At 44.3% G+C, this 18,755-nt stretch overlaps 1 protein-coding gene across 6 annotated transcripts in view; it reads right to left on the reverse strand.

Annotated features, from left to right (window-relative positions):
• AXDND1 (axonemal dynein light chain domain containing 1) overlaps nucleotides 1–18,755 on the reverse strand; it is a 383,395-nt gene that overhangs the window by 57,842 nt on the left and 306,798 nt on the right. For all 6 annotated transcript variants that reach the window (XM_033916370.1, XM_033916373.1, XM_033916371.1 and 3 more), the window contains one exon: nucleotides 13,971–14,078. In XM_033916370.1, the coding sequence (XP_033772261.1) occupies nucleotides 13,971–14,078 (108 nt within the window). Of the gene's footprint in view, nucleotides 1–13,970; nucleotides 14,079–18,755 lie in introns of those variants that run through there.

Here is an 18,755-nt window from a genome sequence, read left to right on the forward strand (position 1 = left end):
TTACATCCCAGTGATTTGCAATATGCTATACAGACTTCATCTTCAAAGACGGCTGGCCCAGATGGACTCATTAAAATTTTACAAAATTCTGGGCCCTAATGTGATTTCCACCTCAACAGAAGTCTATGCAGAGTCAAATAAGATAGGGAAATTCCCTGCTGCCATAAGGGGAGCTACTGTCATTCCTAATTTGAAACCAGATCGTTACCCCATGTGACTAGCTTGTAAAGTCCTATTTACCTTTTTAATGTGGATATTAAATTGTATGCAAAAGTTTTGTCCAATTGTTTACTAGATACTGTATAATACTGCAGCTAATGGGTTTCCATCAATCGAGCTTTGTTAAGGGTTGCAATACCATAGCTAATCTGCACAGATTATTGAGCACCATGGAGGTGGTACATAGTAGACAACTTGAGTCCATTTTAGTGAGTTTTGATATAGAAAAAGCATTTGACTCAGTATCATGGACATTTCTCTGGGAAATATTGCGGAGGTTTGGATTTAGCGAGAAAATTATATAAATGATCCAAGCTCTCTATAAAGACCCATGGACTCAGGTATTAATACATGGAATAGTATCCCCAGATTTCCCTATTATGAAAGGCTTATGACAGGGTTGTCCCTTATCCCTGGTCCTTTTTTTATCTTTGTATGGAGCTCTTAGCAGTTAAGATTTTTGGGACACAGGACTTTAGGGGAATCCCCTTGGGTCCAATGAGTTTAAATGAGGTTTATTTGCAGATGACTTATTTTTTATGGTGCTGCACACTTCTTTAATGAAAACCCTAGATTTCTAGAAGAGTTTGGCAGCTATCAGGGTTGTGAATATATGCTGATAAATCTGAAGCCCTATATGTATTGCCAGACCTGGAACGTACCTAGGAAGGCACTTTTCCTCTTTGTTCGGCTGGTGACAGCTTAAAATATTTAGGGTTCTAAAGTTACCCGATTATTAAAAGTTATTAGATCTCTAAGAACAAAGTGAGATTATTAACAAGCACGAAGAGCAAATCTCCCAAATAAAATCTTTGGAGTCAGAAATAATTATAGAACGATCCTTTATTCAGAAGAAATTAGAATTTATGGAGAACAAAGAAAAAATAATTTGAGGTTGTTAAATTTTCCAAAATCTCCGGAAATTTCTCCTTTGAAAATGGTGCAGAAATATCTAAAAGAGATATTGTTAATAGCTGAGGAAAGTTTTCCACCAGTCCAGAGTATTTTAGTGGGTTTGAAGAAATCATCTGCTTCTACCCCAAAAGGATCTGACAAATTTTTTGGAGAGCTCTTTAGAAATAATCACTGAAAGATCTTATAGTGACAATTGCCTTGGAGTTCGATAGAGACTTAGGGCTCCTTTTACAAAGGTGCATTAGGGCCTTAACGCGTGGAATAGCACGCGCTAAAATGCCCTGTGCGCTAGCCGCTACCACTTCCTTTTAAGCAGGCGGTAATTTTTCGGTTAGCGCACACTATAGCCCACCTTAGTAAAAGGAGCCTTCCATACCTATTTCTGGCACATGAATGATACTTTTCTGGGTTCAACAGTAAGAATGTTTCCAGATCTTTCTAAAGAGACACAAAAAAAGAGAAAAGATTTCCTTTGTTACAGACCAAGGATTATTAGCCCTTGGTGCATCCTTTTTTGTTGAAATTTCCAGCTAAATGTTGCGTCTCTATTGAGGGGAAGAACTTTCTGTTCTTTGAACCAATGTGACTTAAGATGAAATTTCCAGTTTGTTATTTGTTTATTATACTTAAAATTTGAATAAAGATAAAGTTAAAAAAAAAAATCTCTAAGCACCTGTTGGCTTTTCTTTTGGAGAAGAGTTGCTCTCATTAAGATATTATTGCTAAAGTGGTTATATTCCCTCCAGCATTTTCCATGGCCGGCATTAGGGGAGGGCAAACAGGGCAGTTGCCCTGGGCCCCACAGCTCTAGGGGACCCCGCAGTCAGGGCATCTGTTCCCCTTGTTGGTCCATCTCCTCCCCTTCCCCTCAGCTTCACGGTCGCCTTTCTAAATCAAAGTTTTCTTTTTCAGTGGGGCCCTAGCATGGCAGCCATTTTCAAAAGTTGTAGGTGGCTGCCTGACCTGAAGCTTTTCCTCTGTCACAATAAGCCCAAGCAGAAACCAGAAGCTGCGTCAGTGGGGAAACTTCGGGCTGGGCAGCCGTCTGCAACTTATGAAAATGGCCCCACTGAAAAAGAAAACTTTGATTTGGAAAAGTGACTGCAAGGTGAGGGGGGGAGTTTGAACAACAAGGGGAAGAGGTTGAGTAGCACTTGAGCTTTATTTATGTTTATTGTGTGCCATCAGGAGTGTGTGGGAAAGCAGAAGTGGTGAGGAGGTGAGGGGACAGGATACCCAATAGAATTGGGGTGGAGGGAGATGTGGGGCAGGATACGCAATGGAACTGGGGTGGAAGGAAGGAATGAGAGGGGGCAGGATACTTGATGGAATTGTGGTGGGAAAGGGGGCAGATGGAGAAAGTGGAATAGAGAGAAGAGGGCAGACATTGGATGTCAGTGGGGAGGGGAGAAAGGGGGAGATGCTGAATGGATATGGAGAAAGAAGGCACGTACTGGATGGAAGGAGAGGATAAAGAAAAAAGGGCACATGCTGGATGGGGAGAAGAGGATAGAGTTAGTGAGATACTGTAGGGGGTGAAGGAAAGGGGTGACAAGCTGTAGATATACACAGTGAAAAGAGGGAAATTGAGGACTGGATAGTAAGAAAGAATTTAATCTAGATGGAGGCAGAAAATAAAGTGAGAAGGAAGACTAGTGAAGAAAAGGAAAGGGAAGAGAGATATGCCACAGCATGGGGGGAGGGAGAGGAGACAGAGATATCAGATCTGGGGGGATAAAAGGGGAAAGGAGACAGATACCAGATCTGAGGGGAGGAAATGAGGAGATGCTAAAAATCACAGGGGAGGGGGGAAGGAAGAGAAGGAGACAGATATGCCAGACCATGGGGGGAGGCGGAGGGAAGAAGATGGATGCCAGACCAATGTTGGAGAGCGGAGGGAAGAAGATGGATGCCAGACCACTGGTGGGGCAGGGAAGGAGGCAGAGATGCCAGGTCATTGGGACAGTGAAGGGAAGAAGATGGGTGCCAGACCAATGGGGGTTGAGGAAAGAAGAAGGGAGAGGCAGACAGTTTCTGGAAAGGGCATAAAAAGAGAGCAGATGCCATATAGAAGAGGCAGAGAGAGAGAGAGAGAGAGAGCAGACAATGGATGGAAGGAAGAGAATGACGACAAGATGAGGAAAGTAGGCAAACGACAAAAGGTAGAAATTTTTTTAATTTATTTGCTTTAGGATAAAGTACTATTGTAGCTGTGTTGATAAATGTTTATAAATAGAAAATGGATGAAAGCAACCAAAGGACTGACCCCTTGAATCCACAGAAGGGTAAAAGTACAAAATAAAAGAAGCTGTGGAGTCTGATGTTGCTGATATAGGCTTTATTAGAACAAGAAGATAATCCACAATCTTAAAAACAATGAAGTACATCCACACCTTATGTCAATGAAGCGGACTAAACACGATCCGTGTTTTGACCAAAAAGGTCTTCCTCAAGGGTCCTATAGAATGAATGCGTGTATGAATATGACATGGTTTGAAGATGTGTACAGTGATATGCATAGTGGTGCTCTAGTAATTGTGAAGCTTAACTTAGATAAATATAAGTGTCAGGGTTATCTAACCACAAGTTTAAACTGTGCATATTTAGAGGGACAAGTGTGTTAGAAGCAGTTGACGAAGGTAAGCAAAATCAAAGTGACAGACAGAGCGCCTTTGTGAAGGAAGGCCGAATCTTTATCATTAAGGGCTCCAGAAAACCGCCAAGGTAAGGACTCAACATACAGCAAGGCAGAGTACAACCACCAGGCACATACAACTAACTAATTAACTTTCAAGCTATCTTTTAAACTTTCCATCTATCTTTCAAACTTTTGAAACCCGGCCCTCCTATGCTCCCTAATCCCTCGGCTCAAGTAAACAACCCGAATCCTCCCCCCCCCCCCGACCTTGTAGAAATCCAGCAAGAAGGATGCCCATTTCCTCCTGCCGGCAGGCCCATCTCTTCAAAATGGCAGGCCTTCCTCTTTCCAGTGCACCCCGGGATGTACTAGGAGGGGCTTAAGGTATCTGAACCAATTGGAGATTAGGCCCCTCCCAGTGCATCCCAGGAAGGGGGCCTAAAGCCCTGATTGACCGACTTCAGATCCAGGATTGGTCTCCAGTCATCTGAGTCTTTCTTTGCATGATGAAGTATATGAAGTATCTGTCCAAGCTCAATTTTTCAGCTAGTAAAGTTCCATGGCTTGAATATCCAAGAGCCATTTCACTGTTGTTTGGACCCTAACCATGGGTTCTGTCAGTGAAGGGTAACACCTACCCCCAGTTGCTAATTACAGGGGTAGATTATATAGCAGATACTCTATATAACTCCAAAAAGAAAAGGAATGGAAGAGCAAAATTCTAATAACAAACAACTCCATGCTCTATATGACATGTTGAGGGTCATGAGCAAGGTGTCTGCTTTTTCTGTCTCTGCCCTTAGAATACTCTGGATCAGGCAATGGGTGGGAGATTTTGCTTCCAAGGCCATGTTGAGCAGGCTGCCTTTCAGAGGCCAAATGCTCTTTGGCAAGAGGCTGGTCAATATGATGGCCAGTGTGACAGACTGTCACCCTAAGTCTTTGACAGACTGTCACCCTAAGTCTTTGACAGACAATAGACTGAATGTCCCTGGGGAAAGTCAGGTCATGGTACCTATCATGGTTCTAGACGATTTTGTCATTCCTCAGTGAGGTCCTCTGCACAGAGACCGTTTCAGGGTGCTCGGCAGAGATTTGGAGGTTTGAGATGAGCTCCACCCTTTGATTTGTACCTTGAAGTGGCTTCCAAGAAGCCTCAATGATGCCAGGTTGATAGCCAAACAGCTGTGGATATAAGGGAGGTTGCCGGCTTACTGGTAGGCTTGGACAAGGATTTGCTTGGATCACTGAGTCCTGGATTGTAACCAGACAGACATTGTGCCTGACCTGGTTCCAGCTAAAGTTCCCACTAAGACACCAAAGAAAACCCAGAAGGGAATGGACAAGGATTGTGCTAGGGGTGATTTTCAGGTTAACTACCAGGTTAACCTGAAATATCCAAGGATCTCCTGGAAGAGCCATATCTAGGTCACCACAGGAGGAGCCCAAGAGCCAAAGGCAGATCTGCTGACTTAGGTAGAATAGGGCGTGCCCCTGCAGTACAAAAACCAGCAGCTGAGCACAAACAGAGAGGCAGGCTAGGGAGAAGGTTCAGACCTTTCTTCCCTGAGAGTCTCCTCGGGCCAAGCAGGGACGATACAGCCTCACCCATGGAGGTACAGGGGGCTGGAGAATTGCTGGAGGAAGTTCTTTCGGATGATGATCTTCCAATGGAACTTGACCACCTGCCTGAGGAAGTAAATCCTACTGAGGAAGCCATGGAGGTTGGTTTTTCCACCAGCTGCAAGTCCTAATTGGCAGCAACAGTGAGTGTGTTTTCAGCTTCCTGTGATTGAAAGTGACTGTGTGCTGATACTGATCCTTTTGGGATTTTGCTTTGCTTTTCTTTTGTTTTGTTTTTTTTTAAGCTGAAAGTGTCAGTTTTTGGGAGAGGTTTGCTGTTACCTGGGAGGGCATTTTGAGGCTATATTATAGCTATCTGAAAGCAAACCTGTGCCTGGCAGTTTAGTGTAAGGCTGCCAGAGGCTTCACTTTAGGAGCACTGTGTACAGTGAAGCCAGTGACTTGAACTTTATATTTGTATAAAACTGTACAACCTGTTTGGGAGCAGGTTGCATTGCGCTCTGAGGTGAGCCTAACCTCAGGGAAGTATATCCTGAAGAGGAAATAACAAGGAAAGCAGTTGAGCTTTATTTTTGGAACTGATTGTTGCGTTTGCTTTTGAATTTGAACTGTTTTGTTGCTCTTTCTTTTGATTTTGGACTGCTGGAAGATTTATGGTTTACTTACCTGTTTGTTTGGATTCCTGATTTTCCTGATTTTTATGTTTGAAAAGAATAAAACTGGAGCATTCTGATTTTGAACCTTTTTGAGAAGATTGTGGTTTATTTTGATTTTTTATTGGTGTCAGTCCAAGCCTGCAGGGTGACTCCAGTCCGGGTCACACGCTAGTGCTATTGTTTATTGTAACCACTGAGGGGTGCTGTTGAGTCCCAAGTAGACCACAGTACGGGTTACAGGATATAATTTGAGAGGGATACAAGCTTAAATTCTTTCTTCCTGGACGTATTTGTGGACTCTTCAGCCGGACAGGCTGTCACACACTTTGCTGATGCTTTCAATGTTGTGTCCACCATCACCCCCAGGTCTCTTTCAAGGTTACTTACCCCTAGCAATGATCCCCCCATTTTATAGCTGAACATCGGGTTCTTTTTCCCTACGTGCATGACCTTGCATTTCTCTATGTTAAAGCTCATTTGCCACTTTTTTGCCTACTCTTCCAGCCTCGTTAGGTCCCTTTGCAGGTCTTTGCAGTCTTCCGTGGTTCTAACCCTGCTGCAGAATTTGGTGTCATCCGCAAATTTAATAACCTCACAATTTGTTCCCGCCTCCAGGTCGTTAATAAATATATTGAACAGGAGCGGTCCCAGCACCGACCCCTGTGGAACTCCGCTCATGACCCATTGCCAGTCTGAGTAATGGCCTTTTACTCCAACCCTCTGTTTCCTGACTGCCAGCCAGTGTTTGATCCATTGGTGGACATCCCCTTGTACCCGTGGTTCCACAGGTTTTTAAGCAGCCATTCGTGAGGTACCTTGTCGAAGGCTTTTTGGAAGTCAAGGTAAATGATGTCTATGGATTCCCCTTTATCCATCTGGTTGTTTATTCCCTCAAAGAAGTACAGTAAGTTCGTGAGGCACGACCTTCCCCTGCAGAAGCCGTGCTGGCTCGCCTTCAGCTGTCCATTGTTTTCTATGTGTTCGCAGATGCTGTCCTTGACCAGTGCTTCCATCATCTTTCCCGGAACTGAGGTCAAGTTCACCGGCCTGTAATTTCCCGATCCTTATGTTCATACGGAATCTATCCCCTTTCAATTTTAGAGGGTGCCCTCTCATTCTCCCTACCTTGGAGAGGGTGAACAACCTGCCCTTATCTACTAAGTCTATTCCCTTCAGTACCTTGAATGTTTCGATCATGTCCCCTCTCAATCTCCTCTGTTCGAGGGAGAAGAGGCCTAGTTTCTCTAATCTTTCGCTGTACGGCAACTCCTCCAGCCCCTTAACCATCACTCTTCTCTGGACCCTTTTGAGTAGTACTGTGTCTTTCATGTACGGCGACCAGTGCTGGATGCAGTACTCCAGGTGAGGACACACCATGGCCCGATACAGTGGCAAGATAACCCTCTCCGATATGTTCTGCTCTTTATCATTCCTAGAATTCTGTTCGCCCTTTTTGCTGCCTCCACACATTGTGCGGATGGCTTCATCAACTTGTCGATCAGAACTCCCAAGTCTCTTTCTTGGGAGATCTCTCCAAGTACCGCCCCGGACATCCTGTATTCGTGCATGAGATTTTTGTTACCTACATGCATCACTTTACATTTATCCATGTTGAACCTCATATGCCATGTTGAAGAGCATGGGCCCGAGCACTGAACTCTGCGACACTCCACTTGTGATGCTTCTCCAGCCCAAGTATTGTCCATTTACCCCCCACTCTCTGTTTCTTATCTGCCAACCAGTTTTTACTCCACGTGAGTATATTTCCCTCAATTCCATGGCTCGCAATTTTTCGAAGTAGACGTTCATGCGGGACCTTGTCGAACACCTTCTGGAAATCTATATATACAATGTTGATCGGGTCACTCTTGTCTATCTGCCTGTTTACTCCCTACAGGCAGGATTGCAGGGAGCCATAAAAAATTAGTGCGACTAGAACTTCTTGAGGTCTGCTATCAGGCAGGGTCTTAGGGCAATAGTCTGCCATAGAATTCATGAGGTCATCCAAGCCTTTGCCAAACAGTAACTGTCCCTTAAATAGAAGTCTAGCCAAAGTAGCCTTGGAAGTGTCTGATACAGAGCATCCTGTGGACAGAAATGGAGTACGCTGACATTTTTGCCAAAACCCACATAAAATCATACAGTAACATAATCTGATCCAGCCAAAAAAAGGTTGTGCGCAGCCGAGAGAGACAAGCACATGTGACAAAGGATGCCACCGAAGTAGCTTTTTTGCCTAAAGCAGCTGCATCAAAGAGTCTCCAGAGGACCACATTCACATGGCGGTCCTGCATATCTTAAGCACCACACCACCTTCACTGGGTAGAGAGGTGCGCTTAGTCACCTGCACAACCAAAGAATCCACCCTAGGCTGACCCAGAAGCTGCTGACACTCCTGTGCCAGAATATAAAAATGAAACATGGCTCTTGCTATCTTATGAACATCTTCTGGAGAGTCATACTGCTCTAAGATTAGAACGTTCATATCCAGGTGCCAGGGAAAGGTAGCAGATTGCGAGTGCACACCACAAAGCCAGAAGGAAGAAGTGTTTGGAGCTGGCTGAGTGACTAAATTCAACTCCTGCAAAGACTCTGAAATAAGATCTGGCAAAGCCACAGACTTAAATAAATGCAGAACTGTGGGATCATTCCCAGGTTCCAAAATCCCAGAGGGATCCGCAGATCCAGCACACAGTCCCTGGACCCCTATCCCGGGAAGCGCAGCGCCTGTAAATAAGGGATCAGCAAGCTGGTCATCATCATAAAGATCTCCCAGATCAGGATCATGCAGTGCAAGAACAGCGGCTGACTGAGCCTAGGACATGCCTATAGAAGCAGCGTCACTGAGAGATGCATAGGAGGCGGAGCAGGACTGCGCAGAGGAAGACCGCAAGCTTTGAAACTCATTCCACAAATGTTTCATAAATTCTGAGAAAGCCTCTGGCTCCTGGGACGTAGAGTCACCCTTTGATGACTTGACTTTGTGTTTCTTAGGCTGCAGAAGATCTGCAGCCAGGCATAAGGAATTAGCAGCCATGCCAAGCCTCAAAAATAAAGAAGGCCACCTCACTGGGATAGCCGAGCATTTTGTCATCTGTTTAAGCATGGGAGAGGCTAAGATTGATGCTGCCGCTTCTTCCAGCTGCACCAAATGACACGTGGTGCAAGGATGCTCTTGAGGCACTAAGTTTGCACAAACTTGGCAACAATTCACATTAGGAAAGACCAAGGACTCCATCCCAACAAGGTTTGAGTCAAAAATTGCAGTTTTGGAATTAGGGAGCTTTAGAAAAAAAGGTCACTAAAAATCCAAGATGGCTGCCGCTAAGAAAATTGTGCCAAAATCATGTTATTTTTCACAAATAACATTAAACAAAGTACAAAACATTAAACAAAGTACAAAAATAGCAATTTTTGGATTTTTCAGGTGAGGGAACATGTAGAAATCCTCAAAACATCAATTTTCAAACCTCCCCCAATTCACGTCATAGGCAGTGACAGACTTTATTCTCTGTGACCTGTGCTGGTAATGTGTTGCAGCCTGTCTCAGCTCTCTAACAGTAGCTGGAATCAGAGAATCACTGCCTCATGCTGGGAATGCCTCTTTGAAGCTGATCTTTGGGCTGCCAGTCAGATCCTGCGTCTGACTGTAGCTCTACCCCTGCAGACCGACGGATGCGCTCAGGGACGGGCAGAGGTGAGAAGACACAGCCGTCACACTACGAAGACACCGCTGAGTCTCCTATGGATGCCCAACAGCATGCGCTCGAACCATAGTTCAGTAGAAGGCAAAATATGGGGATGGCACTGAGCTCCTGTGAAGTAAATGCAGGCTGGCAAACGGGTAGTTCAAGTTCACATTTATTAAAATTTGATAAATCGCTTAATCAAATTTCTAAGCGATGGACATAAATAAAATGCAACAGGTACAATATGTCAGACGTACAACAGACCTACAAGACTTACAGTGCCAAAGGGAAGGAGGGCAAGAAATACAATATTTAATAGTAAAGAAAACACTAAAGGCAAGAACAATAGGATGGGTGAGTAGGAACTAGCAGAAAGAAGACAGGACAAAAAAAAAGAACAAAGATAAAGAGATGGAATAAAGGGAGAAAGGGAAAAGCAAGAAACAGTTGTTCTGCAGAGGAAGGGGAAGTCTAATGGAATCAAAATGACCTATTTAGCAGGGCTAGAGATCGAAGGCATTTCAGAAAAGAAAGCATTTCAAGTTACTTTTTAAATCTATCCAAGAAGCGTTCTTCTCTTAAGTAGATAGGAAGAGAGCTCCACGTTTGTGGTGCCATGACTGAGAAGGTGTTTTGCCGGCGTGTGTTAATTATTTTTACTGAGGGAACTGTTAATAAATGTTGGTCATTGGTACCAGTGGCGTACCTAGGGTATGTGGCACCCGGGGCCCATCATTTTTTGACACCCCCCCATCTATATGAAAAATATGATTTTTAGTACCAATCTACATATCGCACCACAAGAGTGTACCTAGGAAAAGGCTGCATCTTAAACATTGCAGTGAGCACTAGAACACCAACACATACATTGTAAAACTAAACAAGCCAGATCCCGCACAGTCAATTGGTCCTGTAGTCAATGCCAACTGAAAACTATGTCTTTTTCAGAACACACAGAACAGAGATACACCCTCGCCCAAAATGGAATAATCACAAACTAAAAATAGAAATATGTAGACAAAAGTTAAACTGATCCGCCAAGAAACCAGACCCTGGATACAATGCAACACCACAAAAAACAGTAACACATGTCCTCTAATACAGTGCAAAATATAAAGACAGTAGATGTAAATTTGAAAAAACTGATACATAACAATCACCACTTTATAAATTAACAAATAAAAATAAAACAAATAATGAGAAATAAAAAAATACCATTTTATTGGACTAATCCCCGTAAGCTCGGTCCCCATCCCCGCAAACCACCTGATTCCATCCACACAAGCCTTGAATTGTTTATATTAAAGTATAAAAAGAAACAATATTCTGTACAATTGTCAATTTATAAATCAGCGTCTTCTCCCCACTCTCTTCCCCATTTCCCTTCAGCATCCTCAGCCCACTCTCTCTCCACTTTCCTTCAGCGCACGCACATAAAAACAAGCAAGTAATTTTATATCATTTTCATTCTATTCATTCATAGAAATTAAAGTCTAGATAATGCCAGTCACATAACAAAACATGATTTTACAAAAATAATTCCCTGCAGTCAAGCCTGCAAGGATTACTAGATGTCTTTCAGCAGTTCCCCTCCCTCCCTCCCCCTTACCTTTGTGGCCAAGTCAAAATGATCTACCAACAATAAAATTTTAAAAACACAAAGCACGCTGTACGCAGAGAAAATGTTAATTATCATTTATATTCCGCGGGTTTTCAAAGAGGTCAAGGCAGATGACTTTATGCAATGTCACCTCAGTAACAACTATACAAAAATAGACAAATATTCCCCCTCCCTTTTTACTAAACTGCGATAGCGGTTTTTAGCGTAGGGAGCTGCGCTGAATGCCCCACGCTGCTCTCGACGCTCATAGGCTCCCTGCGCTAAAAAACTCTATTGCGGTTTAGTAAAAGGGGGCCATAGTGCAAAATATAGACAGCAGATATAAATTTTCAAAACGGACACATTTTGATCACTAAGTTGAAAATAAAATCATTTTTCCTACTTTTTTGTCTGGTGATTTCATGAGTCTCTGGTCCTTCTTCTTTCTCTCTCCCCCTGGCTCCCCTCTTTATTTCTGCCTTTCTTTCTCTCTCCTCCTGGCCCCCCTCTTTATTTCTGCCTTTCTTTCTCTCCCCTTGGTCCCCCTCTTTCTTTCTGCCTTTCTTTCTCTCTCCCCCTGGCCCTCCTCTTTCTTTCTGCCTTTCTTTCTCTCCCCCTTGACCCCCTCTTTATTTCTGCCTTTCTTTCTCTCCCCTTGGTCCCCCTCTTTCTTTCTGCCTTTCTTTCTCTCTCCCCCTGACCCCTCTTTATTTCTGCCTTTCTTTCTCTCTCCCCCTGGCCCCCCCTCTTTATTTTTTCCTTTCTTTCTCTCTCCCCCTAGCCCGCACAAAGCCATCGTGCCGATTTCTCCACTTCCACGATTCTTTCCCTACCCTCACCCCCAAGCCAGCAGCCAATTTCTCCCTGCTCCTTCCCCGATGTCCTGATGTCCTGAACTTCATCGGGCAGCAGCAGCATTCACAATTCACTGCTGTTGCCCGCTTCAGGCCTTCCTCTCTGTCGGGTCCTGTCTTCATGAAAACTGGAAGTAGGCAGGACCAGGCAGAGAACAAGGCCTGAAGCCGGCAACAGCAGCGAAATGTAAACGCTGCTGCTGCCCGAAGAAGGTAATGGAGCACCGAGGCAGTCCGCTTCTCCCCCCTCCCAGCCGAACCCCCGCTGACCCTCCTATCTCCCCCCCCCCGTGAACCTTTCCGACCTTCCCAGCGAGAGCAGCAAACCTCCTTCGCGGCTTTCTCCTCCCTCTGCCGCGTTACTGATGACGTCATCAGTGATGCGGCAGAGGGAGGATAAAGCCGACGCTACTGGAGGGAGGTTTGCTGCTTTCGCTGGGAGGGTCGGAAAGGTTCACTTGGGGGAGGAGAGATAGGATGGTCAGCGGGGTTTCGGCTGGGAGGGGGGAGAAGCGGTCTGCCTTGGTGCTCCAAGGCCTGGCGCCATTACCTTTTTCGATAATGGCGCCGATGCTGCTTTCGCTGGGAGGGTAGGAGCGCGATAGGGACCGGGCCAGCTGTGCACCCCCCCCTAAGGCGGCACCCGGGATGGACCTCCCCCTCGCCCCCCTTGGTACGCTACTGCCCTGGGGAAACAGCCTGCAACAAGATCGCGCGATGCCAGAGATCTTTGCCTGCTTCAGCTGTTTCCTCCGCCGCGGTCCCGCCCCTCCTCTGACATCAGAGGAGGGGCAGGACCGTGGCGGAGGAAACAGTCGAAGCAGGCAAAGATCTCTGGCATCGCGATCTTGCTGCAGGCTGTTTCCAGACGCGACACCCGGCGCAGGGGGGGGAACTGGACCGGACCGGGAGCACCCCCTCAGGGCTTGGTACCCGGGGCGGACCGCCCCCCCCCCGCCCCCCCCCTTGGTACGCCACTGATTGGTACCACAGCTGTCAGCTGCAGATCAAAGTCTGTGTGATCTTGATGCAGGCAGAGCTGAATAATCACTCCAAGCACCAGAAACCCCGAAAAAAGGAGTGAAAAAACACAATAAAATAATAAAACAGAGAGAGCAGAACAACACGTGCAGAAGGGAAAAACTGTAGGTGGAGCTAAGGAGCCCAGTGAAGTACAGCAGAGGCACAGAGAAAAAATTAGGAGTGGATTCCTTCTGCAGATAGAATGTGGCCATGGGAACACAACCCATTTCTTTAGAACAGGGCTGATCAATTTCGGTCCTCGAGATCTATTGGCAGGCCAGGTTTTCAGGATATCTACAATGAACATGCATGAGAGAGATTTCCATACCAAGAACGCAGTTTAGGCAAATCTCTCTCATGCATATTCATTGTGGATATCCTGAAAACCTGGCCTGCCAGTAGATCTCGAGGATCTGAGTTGGGCAACCCTGCTCTTGAATGTCTCATCTATTGCACTGGAAATGTTAGTGCTCATTTTATAGAAGTGTCTCCCACACAGATTGGACTAGGGTAATCAGAAATTTTTTTTAGCTGCATTGCACATATAATGCCACCGAAATTCACTTAGAGAGGACTTATGTAGCATCTCCCACTATAGGAATAAATCTTTTGGAATATCCAGCCCAATGTTAATACTTCTCTAAACAACCTGCTCTGCAATGTTGAGTCACTCATATCACTAAAACCAGACACAGACTTTCAAATCAAAGTCTCAGTATCATAAGGCAGTCTTGTTGAACTGTTGCATCTTCCCCTCCTCTTCACATTCCCAGGTAGTTTAGGCATGTTTACCTCTGTGTTGTCAAGGTCGATTTGGTTCTCTAATTTTAGAGACACTGCATCACCAGTGATATCAGAGAGGATGAAATTACAGGTTTCAATCCATTCCATGCACTTTGTCTAAAAGAACAGAAACAAATTACTAGATATAGAAGAACTGGTGATTCTGCTTTGATGGGCTATTACGTAAAGAGCATGGAGAAAAGCCACTAAAAATACTTGCAACCTGAAAATGTTAATAGACAACAATCCAAAGGACAAATATAATAACACAGTTTCAAAAATCTAAATTAAAAATTAGCACAGATTTTTCTAACTACTGTAAAAGACTGAAAGAAGATTAGCATGAGGGAACTGAGGCTGATGCCAGACAGACTTCTATGGTCTGTGTCCCGCATATGGCAAAAGACAGGTGAAAGTTTGGCAGCTCTAGTATTATAGATAATTTTATTATCACATACTGTGAGTGGGGGTGCTTAGGGGGGAGGGGAAGACATCTTGACTGGTAAGTTGAATACGGTCAGCAATACTTGGAAGTCTTAGTTACAACCACTATCATGCCCATCATATTTGGCTGCCTATATGGTTGGCATGGTGGAAACTAGTCAACCAGCTTTTAAACATGTCTGACTGATCCCAGACAGAGTGGCCACTTTGTTGGGTAGACTACATGGATCATGCAGGTCTTTTTCAGCTGTCATTTACTCTGTTAAAAGTTAACTGTGTTCTAATGTGCTAATCATGAGTGACTTTAAAACACATTTCCACTGGTAGAGCACTGTTTTATACACAAAAACACACTTTTCTAGTGGTGTAGCAAGGGTAGGAGGTGCCCAGGGCAGTGGCGCCCTCCTCTCTGCCCCCTGCTCCTTCCATGTCCCCCCCCCACATCACACTCATACCCTCTCTTCCCCCCATACCTCTTTACATCTTAGCCAGGCCCCGCAACCAGGAAGTGATTTCAGAGGGGAGCCGGTTGGCACGATTGCCTGCACTGGTGACGATTTAAAGAGGCATAGGGGGAAGGGAGGGTGTAAGTATGGGGTGGGGGTTGGATAGGTGCTAATGCCTCCCCTTTTCTACACAATGTACCCTCCTAATATATGCAAAAACTTATGCACATATGGTCTGAATGTGCATAAGTTTATTCAAACTGAGTAGTGTTCCTGAAGGCAGAATTGAGGAGGGGTTAGTACTTATGTGTATACACTAAAGACCCTTTTACAAAGCCATGGTAGCAATGCTGCCATGTTTTGCGGTTGTGTGGAGACTTGTGTATACTGATGAGGACTGTTGTTAATTGCCCTGTGTTTTCTGTTTTTTTTAGGTTGTATTCTGTATGGTTTTTATGTTTATAATGAACTGAATGGGCTTCAGTGCATTTACCATGGCAGCTACTGCGGTTTTATAAAAGGGGCCCTAAAATAAAATCATATTTACAGGTTATTAAGCTAGGAAAGTTATGTAAACCAAATAGCAGGTGTAAATGTGTGTGTATATTTTACATGGGATCATTTTCAAAGGAAAAGGGCTCCATTTACTAAGCTGCGATAGCGTTTTTAGCGCACGCAGAATTTTAGCGTGCGCTAAACCCACGCTAAGCGGCTAGAACTAACGCTAGCGCAGCTTTGTAAAAGGAGCCCAAAGTATGTGCATCCTTTCTTTTGAAAACTAGTACAACTTATAAATGCATCTGATGCATAAGCTTGGATATAAAATTATATCTATTGGGGTAATTTCATAAGGATCTTGAGCATATAGAACAGTGTTTTACATGCTTAAGCAGGTTCCTATAAAACTGTCCCTTAAATACAAACTTTAAAAGGGTACAGAAATCATACTGGCTAACTTTAAGTGATATATACATTGGCATCCTTGGGGATGAAGAATAGGTGGCACAAGTATGGAATTTATGTACATATTTTATAAAATACACATTTTTGCATAGATTCTTACTGGCATGTACACAATGTGTGTGCCTTTTTTAATGGAGAAATTTTATAAAGACATATATGTAGGTTACCCTTACAAAACAGGCAACTTATACACTTGTTCACTGGCAGCCCAAGAAACCTGCTATGACATTATCCCAAGTACACAACACACTATAGTTAAAGAATCTACACTAGCTCCTTGTGACCTTGGGTAAGCCTTGGATACAAACTCAGATTGTGAGTCCTCCAGGGACAGAGACAGGGCTGGCCTATCCATTGGACCAGGTGAGGCATAGGCTCAGGGTGTTGGGTGATAAAGGGTGCCAAAATCCCCAGCCTCTGATGTAACTGCTAGTTCCTCACCTGGTCTAAAGATTAACTCCCTCTTCTATTAAATTGCGCTAGCAGTTTTTAGCGCAGAGAGCCGCGCTGAATGGCCCGCACTGCTCCCGATGCTCATAGGAATTCTATGAGCGTCAGGAGCAGCGCGGGCCATTCAGCGCGACTGCTAGCACTGTTTAATAGAAGAGACCCCAAGTCTTCTCTTCCTGCCTTCCCATTAGTATGACATCTCTCCCTCCCCTTTCCACCATGGTCCTGACAGAAGCAGCATGAACAAAGGTGGCTTTTGACTGGCACCTAAATCTTCCCTCTGCCATGTCCCACCCACTGGAAACTGCATCAGAGAAGGCAAGACATGGTAGAAGGAAGATGAAGGAGTTGGTTGAAAGCTGCCTGATCATGCTGTTGTTGCTGGCAACCAAGGAAAAATGTACAAGACTGCAGTGAACTAGGGTGGTGGTAAGAGACGATGGACTGAGTGAATGAAGGAAAGATGCCAGACCTTTGGATTGAATAAACAGTGGGGCGGGGGTCACTGAAGCGAGCTGGTCTTGGATAGAGAAATATCTACTGCACCTCATCATAACTCACTTTAAGATACAGCTGAAAAAGATGTGAACCAAATACAAATAAATAATCAGAAAAACTATGTTAAACGTGAAGCAAAGTATAAATGTTTCTTCTGTGCCAACATCAGACATAAAGCTTACTTATACATATAATTAAAAAGTAACATTGACAGCTTGTGTTGGATTTGTAAGAAACAATTTGCATAATGTGAAATGCTCAGGAATTGGTTGTTTTCCTTTTAGGGTTATGGTACCTGCCCTATGCAGAAAAAAAATTGTGTGGAACGGACAAGGGCTAGACTTAGCTATTACAGTAAATTTTTCTTTTTTATTTCATTTTTGATCTTTTCTAAAGAAAATAATCAGGCTAACGCCTGAAATGGAAAAGACTATTACATTGCCACAAATATATAACAAATTCAAAAATAATTAAGGGAACTATTTTAACAATGTACATCTAAGATGTCAATCAGAGCCAAAAATGAATAGGAAACAAAGAAGAATAATGTAACCTTTTCCCCATCACCCTATCTACCTGCAACATAGTATCTAACACTCCCTGATGTGATGTAACCACCTTTCCTCTAACTTCTCTTTACTTGTACATTGCCTTGACCTGTACTGGATAAGTGTATTATCCTAGGAACAAACAGGAGGCATATGCCACTTTAACAAATTTAGAAAGTTCGCAATAACCCGCACCGCGCATGTGCGAGTGCCTTCCTGCCTGACGTAGGCGCTCAGCTCCTCAGTTCTGTTTTTTCCAAGGAGCACTGAAGTTGCGTTTCTTAATGGTCTTCCTTTTTTGTCGCTTGCCTTCCCGCTCTCACGCTTTTCCTGTATTTATTTTCTTCTTTTCTTTCTCGTTAATATTTACAAAAAAAAAGAAAGAAAGTTTTAATGTTTTCTTTTTTAGCCAGAGGCTTGACTCATCATAGTCCAAGGTGTCCAGGAATTCAGCGTTTGGTTGAGTGTCAGCTTCCAAATTGACAGGTAGGGCTTTGCCCAGCTCCCCAATATATCTAGTAAAGGAAAGTCCTTCTGGAGCAGATCTTCTTCTGGGAGGCGTTTTCTGTAGTGACAGTTCTGACTCAGGCACAGATAAAGTACACTCACACTCTGAATCACATCACAAATCTAAATCATAGAGAAGACTTGGAGAAGCTGTGTGTCGAGGAGAATGATGCGTATGTGTTTTACAACGTCTTCGGTACCAATCCAAAGAAGATGATGATGAGGATCGATGAGTATCCCTTTTCCACTTAGAAGCATGAGAACGACGTGATGAGGAACAATGATACCTTGGTGTCGAATGCCACGCTGAAGAGGAGCATTGATGCTTTGAAGCAGTGGAATGATGCCTTGAGGAAGAACGTCGATGCGAAGATTGATGTCTTGAGGTAGAATGTAGTCAAGATGGGGAGTGACGATGCCTCAGTGAAGATCCATGAAAAGTAGCTTGATGCTCTGATGGATAGCTGACATTGGTACCTTGAGGCCTCGTAGTGCTATGCTTAGGCTGGGCTGGTACCGAAGGAGTCGATGTTAGCATTGGCATGCAGTGCAATTTAAGCATATTACTAAGCTCCCTCTAGAACAGTGGTCTCAAACTCATGGCCCGTGGTCTAGATGTGATGACGGCGTGTTTAGTTTCTGGACGGCTCCCTTTCTGCACTAGTTTTTCCTTCAAAGTCGTGGGCAGTGGTGGCAGTAGCTCGTTGTGCAATCCACGGTTGCATCTGAAGCCTCTCTGATGTCACGAAAGTGCAGATCGCGTGAGGAGCTGCTGTGGTGGCGGCAAAGGAAAAACGAGTACAGCAAGGAAACCGGCCAGAAACAGGAAGAAAAATGCTGCTGCTGCACAGGGAAGGGGGAAGAGAAATGCTGCTGCTGCTGCTGCAAAATTGTAATTTCTTTAATAAGACATTAACTATTTTTTCTGCGGCCCTCCA

The sequence above is a fragment of the Geotrypetes seraphini genome, chromosome 12 (genome assembly GCF_902459505.1).
Source record: "Geotrypetes seraphini chromosome 12, aGeoSer1.1, whole genome shotgun sequence".
Lineage (NCBI taxonomy): Eukaryota > Metazoa > Chordata > Amphibia > Gymnophiona > Dermophiidae > Geotrypetes > Geotrypetes seraphini.